Below are 15,632 nucleotides of genomic sequence, written 5' to 3'. Positions count from 1 at the left end.
CACATTTTGGACAACGCATGTTTTCATTTAAATGGGTATCACAAGGCACCGACTACTAAAAATACAAACTTTGGGAGACTGAGGCGGGGGCAGGAAAACCAGGAGTTGAACAATAGAGGGCGCTAAACTCTAACACTCAATACGTGTCTTGTTTGTGTTGTACATTGCTTTAGTTGAAACTTCCCTTAATTGTGGTAACCTCCGCCCTCCCCAGTCCCTAACCCCACCCATCATCTTATGTTATGCCACAGCTACCGACTCTTTCCACATCCTATAAGAAATAATAAGTTATTTAAAGTGTATAACAACCTCTACGAAAACAAAGGTGGAGAGTTGTTCAAGGAAACTGTCAGGTTTTTTTTTCAAAGTTAAAACGCTGAAAAATAACAAGTAAGCTTGTTAATGATCAAACAAAAAAAGCTATTGTCAACAGAAATGCAAAAATAAACTATGTTTGAGTTTAGATTTGTGATAGGATTATGCCAATTAAACTCCAGTTGAGGAGTTTTGAATGGTTTTCATGGAGCCCAAATCGCCATGGAGATCACGCTTTGATGAAACTAAGGGTTTGAGTTCCGTGTTCCTCCTAAACATTGTCATTCAAAGTTTTTCTACTTCTTGCGGTTATATGTGGTAACTTAAATGAAACTTCATGGTAAATAAAACGAAAATAAATCATGTATTTTTATGTTGTTTTTGTTTGTATGGATGTTGTGCCTGTTAAAAGTGATTTGACTGTTTACCACAGTCAATAGACTTGTTAGTAGTCCATTCACCACAGTAAATCAGCTTGTTTGAGTGATCATATTCTGTCAGTAGAGGGCCAATTTTAGTTTAGTATCTTCAAACGAGCCTTGTTGGTTCACTGTGTGAATTAACCATACACAAAACCTTTCAAGATAAATATAACAAAACAAATTAAAACACGATTTTTAATTTCAATGGTTTGAAAAGGTCACTAATCTGACAATTTTAATGTTTTTTTAAAACAGTTTTGGTAGATACTTATGAAATCTTTTGACTCCAAAGGTAGTATAGTTTTGTACCTATCTTTTGACAACAGGATCCGTGATTTTACGATCCACATTCTCCTAATTTGAACAATTGGAAACTAAAAATTGGATTTATGCGTTAGGCACTCTCTATCTGTGTACAGAATATGATTCTTTGCTGAATGAAGGAAGAAATGTTGATGACAAAGGGCTCTCCAAGAAGAATCATGCATTATGCAAATGTTACGACAATAAAGTCAAATCACGATAAAGTCACACGGGAAAACAACCAGATCTGCCGAATACACATCACCATGTGTGAAAATATTGAGACTCATCAATACTTGTGAACATAGTGAGTGCATTAACCGGTCACCAACTTAACATAAGTACTTTAGGTGTGTGGCATAAACCACTACAGTATTAAGAATGCTATTATACAAAATTTAACACAGCAAGTTTTTTTACATCGGCTTTTATCGAATATCATACCAGCAAAAATCGCTGGTAGCAGGCAAAATGCCTTCATAAATATTTCTGAAAAGTTTGATCTTCATATATAAGTTTGATGCACAGAAGGAGCCATATTTGTTTTCAAATTCAAATTTAAGTTATGGGAGACAAACATAAAAGTCTGTCTCACTATTTGCATATTTTAAGCAATGGCATTTGATATTTGAAATGCACAGTGAATATTATCAAAGAATGACATTTCTTCTGCTTTCGCAGTTGTTATGAACAAATGTTTAGGTCACAGCGCCCTGAAGCAGCTGCCTTTTGACAGGCACATATGAAAGGAAGATATTGCATTATAAAGCCTTATCACTGATGAAATGTAACACCTTTAAGGTAATTTGCATACAACCTTTATGCTAATTAGGCAGAAGGAGAAGTAATTTGTCTGTTGCGCATTAGTCATTTTAGCAAACCAGCTCCAAAGATATCACAATGGGAAACATTTCAATTCAATGATATAGCTTTGTTAAAGAGGAGCTCCATGGTCAAACTCGGTTTTGTGATGCACTCATTTTCCAATAGATAGAGTTCTCATGAAAGTGGGGGGAAAGTTACAAGTTTAAGGTCACACGTTAAAATGGTGTAAAGTATGAATTGACGTGATACTCTTTCAGAGAGAAATTTGAAAAATGACATCATCAGACAGCAAAAACAACCGGGTCTGTACATTCCAAACAGGCATTTCTGCGCAGGCCAAGAGCTCAAATTCAATGCCGTTTGGATTGAATTTCATCAGAATCTAGGAATGAACGGAAAATTCCTTGAAATTGAGTTCACTGAATGCTTTTGGATTTGGACAAAAACTGCACTTGAAGGATATCAAACACAGTGGCATTTTACACAATTTTAATGCAAGGTTACAGACTTGTAATTTTTCCTCCTATTTTGATAAAGACTCAACCTATTGGAAAATGAGTGGATCACACAACTGAATTTAACCTTGGAGCCCCTCTTCAAAGGCAACAACCCATGCATGTCCCAATGCTTTGCAGTTTGGATTCCCAAAAAGTGCCTTGACATACTTACCCCCATCAAATCTTGGGTAAAGTTCTCAAGAGCTTGAGAGCAGAAGAGTTTGAATCAAGTGTTGGTTTTTGTTTTTTGGTTATTAATGCTCTAATGCAGACACATAGCCACCATGCAACATGCAAGCGGCAGATGCTTCAATTTGAGAGTCTACTAAGCAGAACTTGTCTACTAAGCAGAACTTGTCTACTAAGCAGAACTTGTCTACTAAGCAGAACTTGTCTACTAAGCAGAACTTGTTTACTAAGCAGAACTTGTCTACTAAGCAGAACTTGTCTACTAAGCAGGACTTGTCTACTAAGCAGAACTTGTCTACTAAGCAGAACTTGTCTACTAAGCAGAACTTGTCTACTAAGCAGAACTTGTCTACTAAGCAGAACTTGTCTACTAAGCAGAACTTGTCTACTAAGCAGAACTTGTCTACTAAGCAGAACTTGTCTCCTAAGCAGAACTTGTCTACTAAGCAGAACTTGTCTACTAAGCAGAACTTGTCTTTCTGCCGACAAGGTTCAAGGGAAACTAAACTGACACGACATCAAAACTATGGGACATGCTTTTGAAGTGAGTTGCTAGGTCTAAAGAGAGGGTTTTCAGAACAGCAGAATGAAGGAGAGATAGATGAGGGGGTGATTCCAGACCAAGGTGGGGATTAAGGCACAAGAGAGTCTGTTGGAGGAGTTGCAGTGGTCTTAATTCAAAAATGATATGGCAGGTTTCTCTGTAATATCGGCATATACATCCCAAGGAATGCAAACAGGTGAAAATGCAATATCAGGAGATTTTGTGATTGCATTGACAAAATATCTTCCATTTTTAATTGCGTTTGACCTGACAACTAGAGTCTAAGTACACAAATTGGTAAAATTCACGCCACCATTCTGTGAAAAAAACTCACCGCCAAGTGTCATTTGTTGCATTTTTTCCTGAAATATTATTGTTGGCTGTACTTGAATAAAAAAAGTGTTGCCTTTTGCTATTCGCTCTCCCAACTTCAAGACCATTTATGCGCCACTCTCCCAACCTTTATGGAATCACCTCCCTTCGGGGGTTTACAATTAATTTTAAAAACAAAACCAAAAATAGGAATAATGCCGACCACAGAGGGACTGGATAATAGAAGACGATTGATGCGTTGCTCATAGTAGGTTGAGTTCCGTAGTCACTTCGTCCAGCTCATTTTTAAGTTTGTTGCATTTCTCTCTCTCGGCAGACAGATGATCTGTAGGAAATGTTACATGCAGACTTAAGAAGATTAACAATAAAGGGGGTATGGCTCCAAATCAGTCACAGATGGATTTAAGGGGGTGGGGTGGTTAAGATGGGGGATAGATCAGTGATGCTTCGTAGCAGCTTGTAATGGTTTTAACTTCACAAGAGTTCAAGGCGAACATCAAACTGTCTTCTGTCACAAACAATAGACCTTAGCACTGATGACATCACACTACTTTGCAGAGAAGCATGAGAAACCATTTTGCCTCTACACAACTGTCGGAAACGCAGGACCAAGTTACAGCACTTAAGCATCGCTGTAACTTGGTCGACATCATCTGCAGGACCAAGTATCAGCAATTTAGCAACGCTGTAACTTGGTCGACATATTCTGTAGGACCAAGTTACAGCACTTAAGCCACGCTGTAACTTGGTCGACATCATCTGTGCGGAGATCTATTTTATAGCCATTTCTTCTGTAAGTTGCTACAGTTTGCATTCAGATGAAGTTTTAACCAAGAGTAACTCGGTTCACAAGACAGTGATCTGAGGAGGACAGGGTTCACAAGACAGTGATCTGAGGAGGACAGTGCAATCTCCTGCCACCAAGCATCTCTATCACCCATCTCCAATGCTTCCTCAAAACTGACCCATGAAACATTTTTCTCCAAAGGAAGGCTTTACACTTCCCATATGACATTTGGATGATTCAGCAAGGCTGAAGCTTTAGCAGCGGTTTGGAAATGATGGAGCTGTGACTGATTTTGAGCCAGTAAGCATAGCACAGGACTGGACAAACATCTCAGTGGTCTTAGGTAATGGTATGTAGGAACAACAACGGAACCAAACAAGCTCCCTTTTAGATATGAGAGTAAGCATTACCCAGTCAATCAAAATGAAGACTTGAGGTGCACAATCAAGTATTTAATAAAAATGTTTTCAAAATTTGTTTTGGTCACCGCTGTCGGCACTGCTTTTGTCCAATCCTGTGCAACCACTGCAAGAGAACTCTACAAATCTCAATGAATCAATGGGAGGTGGCAGCGGAAAGTGTCCTTGCCTTGTGATTGGTCAAATTATTGGTCAAAATGCACAAATTTCAGGAGTTATACTAGGTTAAGTTGAACATTTTTTTTTTCATGAACAAACAAATTAAGGCTTAAATTTTGTAACTGTTTAACATCCGAGATCTGAAAAAAAAAATTGTTTTAAAAAATGTAAAATTAATGACAGAAGGAAATTATATTCCCACAGTGCTGTTGGGAACATTTGTTGCAGATTTAATTTTAGAGCAAACATTTTCCAGGAATGAATAAACATTCAGATGTAAATCGATGTTTGTTTTGAAAATGTTTTTTCCTCAGTCCACTTTTGTTGCCGCGGTAACTATCAATGTTGTAGCGACAGTAGTATGTTTGTTGACATTATCACTGATGCATTTCCTTTTTGAAGTGAATTGACCAATCAGAACGTCCGGCAGTCGTAATGCCGATGAAATTATGACAGGAAATGTTTCCTGTTCACAACCACAAACAAGGAAATTCTTGGTTTTCATTTTGGTGTGTTTTTGTTTTGTAAAGCATCATCTTATCGCAGGAAGAGTTTTTTAATGGATTTTTAAAAAATGTCTTCAACAATGTTGAATGTGTACATGACCAATGTACTTTCAAAAGATTGGACTCAAGGTTTCTTGTTAACCTTTTGAACACTTCTACAAACCACGAGATGTTAGCCAATTGAGTACAAAGAGATTGCCTAGTCTAGTAAAAGCACATGGTATTAAGTTAAAAAGTTTGATTTGGTTTTGATAATAAGAATGTTGATACACCACCAAGCCCAAGCAACAACCAGCTCAAGCCCAATATAGACGCTCTACAATGTTTTCTACATCTGCGGGAGCCTAGGGCTCAATGGGGAGTGGTCATACAGGTTAGGGTTCTCCAAAGGTGTTTGTTAACACTATGGGGTAATCTGGATCAAGTTTGGCCAAAGCACGCTGAATTAAAAATAATGTCCTCGGAATATGCTGTACTTGTTGTTTTTTTTCTTCTTTGGTTTCCAAAGTCACACTATGCAATCTTGAGCATTCTAAATGTTTTTTTTTGCTTTCTGCTGTTGTGAATTTGATCTGAAGTCAATAAACAAAAAGTTAAAAAGAAAGAGTTTCTTTGTTTGCAGCCGCAATTCCATGTGCGGGTCTAATAGAGGAGAACCCTTTATGTAACACATGACAGCAATGATTATGTATACGGGATTTGAGGCATGTATACGTTAGATAAGCCGGGCAGGCATAGCTGAAACAAGGTATGAAGATGATAAGAGAAACCCAGAAACTGAAAGACGTATGTCCGACAACAAGATAGTTAGAATACTTCAACTGTGTAATGTCTGTATGTAGTCTTTCACAAGAATCCTGTAAACCGTTTAAAGCCACTTACATAGTGAGTCACTGAATGTACTGTTGAGATCTCGAGAAACCAAAAACCAAGAGCCTCACAACAGACCAATGTGACCATCAACAAAGTAAACACAACTTGAATTAATTCATACCTTTGTCCAGATTTTGAAGATTTAGGTTTTGTGAGAAGTGAAAATCAACCACATTTCCCCAAACAAATTTGTTAAATACAAATACAAATGTTACAGAGAAATTGAAGAGACCTAAAGGCAGGAAAATGAAAACTTCCATTTCAAGGGTACCAGAATCACAACCATCATCAAGAAAAGACTGTGACAATTTGATTGCGGGAAGAAAAAACCCAAAGACAAGCACCTGTTACTTAAAGAAACGACAGAGACCAAATCCTTGTCTTTTAACTTTTCACATCTTGTTGTTCATTTCAACCACAGGGCACCAGCCAGAATACAGCACTTATAAGAAGTAGAGATTCTAACTGGTACTTGTCAATTAAACCAAACTTCTTACCGCTACATCTAGCTTGTCACACATATATATTTGGATTGTAAAGATAGTCATATGGATTTAACTAATCCAATCCACTGGTCACCATGCTTTTAATTCTATAATCACCGACTTGAATACAAAAATATATCAATAAAAAAAGTCAAACCACACAAAATGGTGAAATTCCTTCTTACCGAGGGAAACAAGTCCTTTTGATGGGACGTCATTCTTAGGACTGTGCCACTGCGTCATCTCGCCTTTAAACTCTGCGGTCTCATGACTGGTGTATTTTCTTTGGTTTTATTCCTTTTTTTGTTAATTATTAATCCAAACAAACTAAAAGAAATTCCACACCCATGCTCTCAAGCTTTGGTAATGACAAATGCTGTACACCTATATATCGGATATATGTTCCCTAAACTTACTAAGTGAAACTGGCGCAAGCTTAACAAAACAAACTAGGTAAATGAGCTAACCAGATCAAGATCTTTTCAATATAAAAAATATCCCCCAGATATTGTTTGGTTAAATATAAGAGCAACAATAATTTAAAACAACATTTAAGCTGGATTTAATTCCAAAGTTCAGGAAGAATGAATTTTGTTTTGTATTTCCACCAAGAAGCATTTGCTTCCCTTTAAATTCTAATATTTTGGACTCTTTTTTTTAGGCCCTCATTATGGGATTGCAAGACCATTCAGTTTTTGTCAGAGAGAATTTGGGGACAAATTTCACTATGATTTTGTTTTTCTAAATTGTGCTTATTAAAATCGACTCTTTTTATTGATCTAGAATCAAACTGAATAAGGTTGTTGCCGGACCATCCATTAATACCTCCATGCAAAAACTCAAACCACGATGTCAACTAGTGTTAAAAACGTTCAATGACCATTCAAATGAACATTCACAATGGGCCTTAAATGAACATCACTCTATGGAACGTGCCTGGAGGGTGTGCACCACTGGTCAATCACTTAACAATTTTGTTATGCTCCACAGCCAAGTTTTTTTTGGGGGTATTTGTTTTGAAATATCCCCAAATAGTTTTTCACATAGAGAGTTTACCATAACATCTAGACTAGTTCAGGTTCCTTCACTGGACAATTTTTCATACACCACATTACCAAGTTTTTATTGGCATTTGTTTTGAAGTTCAATAGATTGCTAGGCAGTTACACATTTCAGATTATATCTTTCTAAGTTCTGCGTAAGAGCTGATTTCCAGTAGGAGACTTCTGAAACAAAGGTGGTGCGAACCACTCAACGGTCCTTTTCCAATGTTCTCGCTGAGAACACAATAGAAAAGTACCAGTTAGTGGAGACAATGTCAATTGTCTTAAAACTAATGTGTAGGCTTATCACTGATCTTGCTTATCCCAATTTCTTACTGAGAACTTGATGCAGATCTTCATTTACCAAATAAAGAAACGAATTCCTTGGGATGTCACCTAATGATGTGCAAACACTTAAAGATTTTACAATGAACTCCCTATTTAAGACATTCAATAGTCATGTTATGTTACACACAAAGTTGACTATATCCTTTCACATCAACCATGATGTTTCAGTGTGATTGAAAGTTGGTTTTGTATCTCGGACATGACTTTATTGAGAGTTGGTTTTTCCTACTAGAATTATCTACTCTTGTTTAGACTCGACAGGGGTATTAAAAACGCAGATGCATCGATAATTCGTTTCTACTGTCTAGAGTTGTTACAACCCATACATGCAGTGGAGTTCAGCTGAACTTAATGTTAGTTCAAACATCATACCTTTTGGTTTCGATTAGCAAAAACCTACCGTCCATGAAATAAACAAAAAACACAGAACTGACAACAAGATGAAGTACGACATAACCAGTGGATAAGTACCACTTGTACCAATATTAAAAATATCAGTGTCTGCTGAAAGTTATACATCAACGCACGACCACAATAGTATTAAATATGTCGACTCACAGTTGACAAAAAAACATTCTCATTAAAAAAAATGTCCACATATCTGAAACCAATATGAATCTAACTATTTTCAAATAATTAAAATAAATTTTATTTCTGTACCCATTTTGTTTGACCCCCTTCCCCTTAATCTAACTACTGTTCCGATTTCCGTAATTGGTCCCGATCAGCACTGCCAAAAACCATGCATTTCAGGCTGATATCTTGTTAAATCAATCACCACGTTCCTGTGGCTGGCTAAATTTAGATAAAGACGCTAGCATTAAACCTATACTGTGATCAAACCACCATCCATGCCAAGAACAGAGTTAAGAGAAAAATACAAAGCGGGCTGATGTTATTAGTAGAAAGGTTAGGTATGGAAAATTAAACTTTGCTGAGGATGACAAATTTAAGTTTAATTCAAAACATTACCGATTAAGAAATTCATACTAGAACCATTTTTTTCTGTAAAATATTTCCCCCTGAACTGAAAACTGTTTCTGAAAAATGCATAAGTTGCAGATTTTGGTTGTTACAACAACCAATATTAAGAACAATGTGTTTACATGCTGAACAAACGATTAAGCCAAAATTGCTTATTTCATGTATATGGCTGATCACACAAAACAGAAAAAGTCTGTGACTCTTTTGACAGCTCTAGCAATCATGTTGTTTTTTATTGACGATGTTTATGAAGTCTTTCAGCTGATGATTCAAATAGCATTAAGCAATGAGTAAGGCGGGTGTTAAAAAGAACAAGATTTCTTTTTTGAAGACTCTCTATAAGACATTAGAGTAAGGTATTAAGGTCATGGAAAATCAAAGTTATCAACAAGAATTTACAAGAAAAAAACAGAAAGATAAAGACTGAAAAAAAAACAGTATGAAAAACAACACCTTAGAAGAAATTAACGACAAAAAGTGTAGAGTTGACATAAGCAAGTCCTTCTTATGATATTGTTTACATTTACAAACTTCCCCCCAAAATTGAACAATTGAAAGACTTTTCATAATTGATTTCAAATAAATGACAAATCTTTTAAGCCGAGTACAATTTGTACTGGTAGGTTGTGAATTTATCTAACTTGACTGTAATATTACTATGGGAATTGAATATCTAGTCATTGTATTTTCTATATTCAGAAGTGTTTTGATTTAAGTGTGGTTTCAGTTGTGGAAGTAATTTTATCCTACACTTCTAAACTGTGATTTCCCCTGAATATGAATCTCCCATACCATATAAGGTAATGCATATTTGTGACATCACAGCCCTATCCCATAATAAGGTCCATACTCTTGCTAGCCTGGTGGGCATACACTCTGAGCTGTAACACAGTGCCTACTACTGGAGGCCATTGCCAGCATACCACTGTAAAATGTCTGGCATTCTAGCCACATGATTATCATATACATGCATGGAATGTAGGCTGTGATCTTTTTGACAAGAGTGAACTTAAAGGAGCTGAGTTGGTAGAGGGGAAAAATCTAATCTATTTGAGTGGGCAGATTTCAAGTACAAATTAGGTGTAGAGGTTGGTTTTACACACTGTACATGTGATTGCATTGGTCATAGTGATACCATGGAGGTAGAAATAGCCTCCATGGTAATACTTAGTATTAGTATTGAGTATTGAGTGGGGACACAAAACTGTCCTGAAGGAATTTCAAGCTCCTTTGAATATGCTTAGGTCCGTCACAACCAACATGATCCCCCCCTCTTACTCTGGAAATTATATAATGAAGCCCACCTTAACAAACCATAAACAAAAAGTCCATTAAAAACAATTTAGGCCCCAATTTCAGACAAGGTACTTGATCATTATAATGTTTGAGCAGCCATGAAATGTGTTTGTTAATTGTGCTAGGTTTACCTTGAGTGTGTGATTCATATATTACTCTGGGATGACAAAAAAAATGATCAGCTTTAGGAATGATGGTCAGCAATATAGTGTAACAAGTTCACAACTACATGAAAAACACAAAAACAGGAACAATGTGGACAAGAACAAGATGAATGCGCATGAAAGGTTTGCTCTTTTTATAATTATTAAAAAGCCGATTAATGAACGAATGAATTAATGTTTTAGTGGTAAGCATGTCAAACATCAAGCCATGAAATATATTATTACAGCATCACTCACTCGCAATGTGCTCAACAGAAATTGTAAAAAAAAAGGAAAATTCTACGAGCTAAGAAGAAGAGAACATTGATTATAAAAGCACGACGGGGGGTTATCGCTGAACGCTGAAACCAAGGTATTAAGGAAAAAGATTGACTTCAAATCATTGTATTCAGAAAGAAAAAGGAATATCTGTAAATAAATAATGGATAATACAGATACAAGGGTTGTCACATCATAGAGTGAACTGGAAACACCAGCAAAGCGACAGTGGAAATATAAACTTGTCTGGAGAAGACAATAAAATCTGGAGAAGACAATAATGAAGTGTTGCATGTTCTGCTGCCAATGAGTTTTTGTAATTGTTGTGTTATGATCTTCACAAATTTCGATCAACAGCAAGTTTTAATGCTGCAGTAGACTAGCCAAAGACAACATAAGTAGAGAAGGTTTGTATACAAACACTCCAGGAGTTACGCAGAATCGGTTCATTGAAGGGTGCCCTCGCTCCTTCCAGAAAGGGCTTTGAAAAATGGCCAATAAATTCATCAAAACTTTTCAACAAATTGTTTTTAATTCCGGTCCTGAGGTTTTGGCCACAAGAGATGAACAACTTCATTATGAATTCCCATAAGAGGAGATATTGAAACATGGTTGGTGGTTGGTTTTTTATATTTAATTTGTCCCCAATGTGCACTCCTGAGCTTTTAAATTTAGGTTAAAAAAATATCTCTACACCAGACCTCTATCTACTGCTCCTGATGTGTTCTAATATCTACATATGACATTTTTAAAACTAAGCATAGATCAACGTTTTTATGTAACCACTGCATCTAACATCCGGTTGAACGGTAATAAACCACACCTACGATACAACACCAAATTCTTACCTCCGGCCCTGTACACGTATACAAACAAGAAAGCCTATAACTGTTTACCTGTGCATGATGGGTAATAATCCCATCATGCATTGTGATTAGCGGAGTGGACTCACCTTCTGCACAATCCAGTTGTGACTGAAGGGTCTTAATAGACCGGTTGGCAAACTCGTCACGGTTCGACAGCTACAGTCACCAAGCAAAATAAGAAGGGATAAAAATAACAGAAAAGCGTTGATGATAACATTCAAACTTAAGTTTAGAGTTGACCTTAATATAAGCTGGGTTCATACTACGTGCGAATGCCGATGCGATACAAATATTGTTGTCACAAATTCACAACGAATAATTCGCATCAGTTGACTTGTGCTCAAGTCCTGCAAAATGTTTGACGTGAAAACAGCCCTTTGACCTCAAAATTCGCTATGCATTCGCAGGAAGTATGAATCGGACTTTATGGCCATTTTCTAAAGCAAAGCTAAGGTTCCACCCACCTGTATGAGGCCCGGCACCCAAAGCATATGTTTTCAAAATGGCGACAGAGTCAAAGCCGTGGTTTAGAAAGAGACTCTACTCAAATCTAAGAAAAATTTTACCGCTATCTATAAACACATCAGTCTAGGGTAAAATTATATCATGTGGTGTTTTTCATCCTCATTGCAATGATCAATATAAATGATCTCTTACTGTTTGACAAAGTTCCTGTAAATTGCATTTTGTGTAAACATAACACTATTTTCCATAAGCTATTCAGAAGTGCATAATTCAAGCCAGCACACTATGTTCAACATCTGTGAATCTATTACACAATATGCCCAGTTTGAGGGTTGGGAACTGCTTCAAACATGGGCATCTGACGCTGACAACTCAACAAAAAAGATTTGCTTAAATAAGTTTAACAATCTCAACTCTTTATTGTTGCAAGCCTGATCCTCTTCGTAGCAGAAAACTCAGCCACTATTCTACAATCCCAGCCGTATCTCATTGGGCCCCCTGCACCAAGGCCCCCTTCAATGTTGGCTCTCCTTGCGCGGTCTTCAGCGCTCCCATCAACATTGAACGGGGGATGAGGGACGCGGGAGAGAATGTTTACCCATTTTTGGTTGGGATTGTAGAAGGATCCAAGAGTCCATACTTACATCTTCCTTCTCTAGTTTGAGCTCCTGTACTCTTACAGCCAGCGTCTCCTCTTGCTCAGAAGCCTTCTCGTATCTGGCCTCAGCAGACTTGCAAGCTGCCTGCAAAGCGCTAACCTGTTCTGTAAGTTCATTGAGCTTGCTGCAGAGGGGAGAAAGAAACAACACAACATGGTCTCATCAACTTCAAACTATCTTAGGAATATTTACGGAACCTCAGGTTCTGGGGTTCGACTTGGTCTATTTGCAATCCCCTTGAAGTGCCGCATCAGTCCTGAACAAATCTTGTTTTTTCAACAATAGATTGTCTTGCCCTTCTCCCTCGTAACGAAAAACAAGAAGAACGTGAACTAACCTTTCTAAATCCTTGCAGCGATCGTCTGAACGCTCCAACTCTTGCTCTGTAACAGTGAATTTTCTTTGAACCTTTGGAAGATAATGAGCATCAGTAAATGTGTTAGAATAGATCCATCCATCAAGATCAAAACAAACAACTGCCAACTGACGCTTTATTTTTAAAACAACATTTTTAAGGGGCCATCCATAATTTTCTCAGTCATACAAAGATTGGTCGGGTGTCACAAATTCAATTTTGAAAGAATTGTTTTTGATAATACTACTTATGGGGAAGGAAGATCCTCTTTGTACGACCAGAAAAATGTTGGACAGTCCCAAAGACGAGAGAAATAATTGCTGATATGAAAAATGTTCACCACCCATAGTATACGGAAGCAATCCCCTTGGCATACAACTGGTGTGGCTTGTGTTTTATTTGTGCATGTTTGGCATTTCTGAAGAATCTGAACAATATAGCCTAGCTGCAGCCAAACCATCATTTCCCACAGGAAAAAACAAAAAAACTTGTGAACAAAATAAAGATAGCCAAACAAGTTGTTCCCCATGAAAACCTGCAACTGATACCAAATTTGCACAATAACATGACAAGGCACACAAGTAAGCTTCCACTCCCAAAATAAAATAACCACTGGACAAAACTTACTCCATTCCATATCACATACATGTACATACAGGGCTCAAATTGGAGAGTAAATACCACAAGACTGCCAGGAACAAATTTTACACAAAAAAATTGTTTTTCTTTACATAAAATCATGTTAAAACAATAGTACAAAAGATAACAGAAGTACGACTTGTCACGTCAGTGCAAAAATGCCCAGTTTCACTTTGCAAAAGTGTAGTGGCTAACACAAAAATGCTCCAGGCAAAAATGTAGTATCTTGCCACATATTTATTTATTGCAAATGCTTTTTTTTGCACTGACACCACGAATTAACAGAATTCCATCACAAATATAAGCTGATAGTCCTACCAAATACCAGTACATGCACGACAGCTTTCCACTTAGAAAATGTTAATAATTTCTTTACCTCCTTGTACTGAAATTCAAACTGATCACCTGCGTTCTTCCACTTTATCAGATCCTTCTCAAGTGTGTTGATCTTTTTAGTTTTTAAAGCAAAGTCCGCAAAAAGTAGGCGTAGAGAAGAATGAAAAAACAAAATGCCCCGGGATGGGGGACAAAGTTAGAATGGTTAGTAAAATATAAAATTCAAATTAGGGTACCTCATCATATTTACGATCTGACTCCTCTGAAGTCTCTTTGAATTGCCGCACTTGGGACTCAAGTTCATTGATCTGAAGAATGGGCGGGGCAGGGGCGTGTCCAGATGGGCGGGGTTCCACATCAGGAAAGGAAGGTGCGGAGAGACAGTCCATGAAGCATACATCCATTACAAGTAGGAAAGAAATACACATAAAGCAGGGAAGAGTTTAGCCAAGGGAAGAAAAATAACATAAGAAAAGGGTTACGAGGAATAGAGTTGATGATGAGGGATGGATTGAAAAACAAAAGACCGGGAGTGTATTTCACAAAATGATATACAACACATTTAAAGATGAAAGGGAGGAAGGGGTGCAGAATATGACGAACAGAAACAAACAGAGAATATTCAGCGAGAGGAAAAGAAAGAAAACAAAATTGATTTAATTTGACCTTTCAAAGCAGACGGTACTTTATCAAAGAAAAACACAAAGCAAATTCAGGGTTGCAAACAAACTGTGGATTGTGACAAAAAATGTTTTTGGCCAAACTTCCAACAAAACATTTACGACAGTACTTTAAAAAGATATTCATATCGTCATGCATGGTACTCATTCAACAACAAAGATTTCAAAACAGTGATAGAATTTAGAAATTTATACACAAATGGCAACCAGAGTACAGAAATACAACACCAGTATACAAAACTAAAATGCAGGTCATGATCTTTTTTCTGCGACTTCTTCAAGTTCAGGTGACAAAACTGGAAAATATTCACTAAAACCTGAATGCAAACAGTTGTGAATATGGAACTTTAGAATCAACAACCATTGTCCTGCGCAAAGCGCTCTGTTTGCATTTTTAGGTGAACCCGTCGTTGCCCAGACATACACACTAGTTGTGATTGATTATCACAAACATGGACAATCCTCTCGTTTCCAAAAATATAATAGGACCAACAAATTTACGGTTGACTAGAGGAATATCTGGGATTTACAAATGGTTTGATGTATTCCTTTATGTGCATTGGAGGTAAAATTATCCAGCTGTTACACGAGACATGTGAACAAGATCATACAGTTCTGCAGACAAAAATCAATTTCTCGTGAAATGATAATTTTATCGCAATGGATCGTCTTTCATTCCAAACAAGTCTGGTCACACTTAATAATAACTCTTTCTAATCTGAACTCGTCATGCAACAGGAAATTGATTGGATTTCAAACACTTTCCATAAAATTGCAATCTGTGTAATTTTCACAAATCCCCAGAGGAAAAAGCAACAATTTGCTCCTTTTCATTTTAGAGCTCTTTAAAACATTATTTCCTTGAAACTTGCTGAGATTGAA

General features: G+C 37.0%; 1 protein-coding gene across 6 annotated transcripts in view; it reads right to left on the bottom strand.

The window, feature by feature from the left end:
- LOC117295370 (tropomyosin-like) overlaps window positions 1-15,632 on the bottom strand; it is a 43,322-nt gene that overhangs the window by 5,441 nt on the left and 22,249 nt on the right. For 4 of the 6 annotated variants that reach the window (XM_033777978.1, XM_033777980.1, XM_033777983.1 and 1 more), the window contains 4 exons: window positions 14,307-14,378; window positions 13,078-13,148; window positions 12,726-12,864; window positions 11,703-11,772 (listed from right to left, as the gene is read on the bottom strand). In XM_033777978.1, the coding sequence (XP_033633869.1) occupies window positions 11,703-11,772; window positions 12,726-12,864; window positions 13,078-13,148; window positions 14,307-14,378 (352 nt within the window). Of the gene's footprint in view, window positions 1-3,630; window positions 3,754-11,702; window positions 11,773-12,725; window positions 12,865-13,077; window positions 13,149-14,110; window positions 14,183-14,306; window positions 14,379-15,632 lie in introns of all 6 variants that reach the window. The other 2 variants (XM_033777979.1, XM_033777981.1) reach the window with 2 other exon arrangements.

This window comes from Asterias rubens, chromosome 10 (assembly GCF_902459465.1).
Source record: "Asterias rubens chromosome 10, eAstRub1.3, whole genome shotgun sequence".
In the NCBI taxonomy this organism is placed as follows: domain Eukaryota; kingdom Metazoa; phylum Echinodermata; class Asteroidea; order Forcipulatida; family Asteriidae; genus Asterias; species Asterias rubens.
The sequence above is the reverse complement of the archived record's forward strand: the minus strand, read 5'-3'. Positions and strand labels throughout refer to the sequence as shown.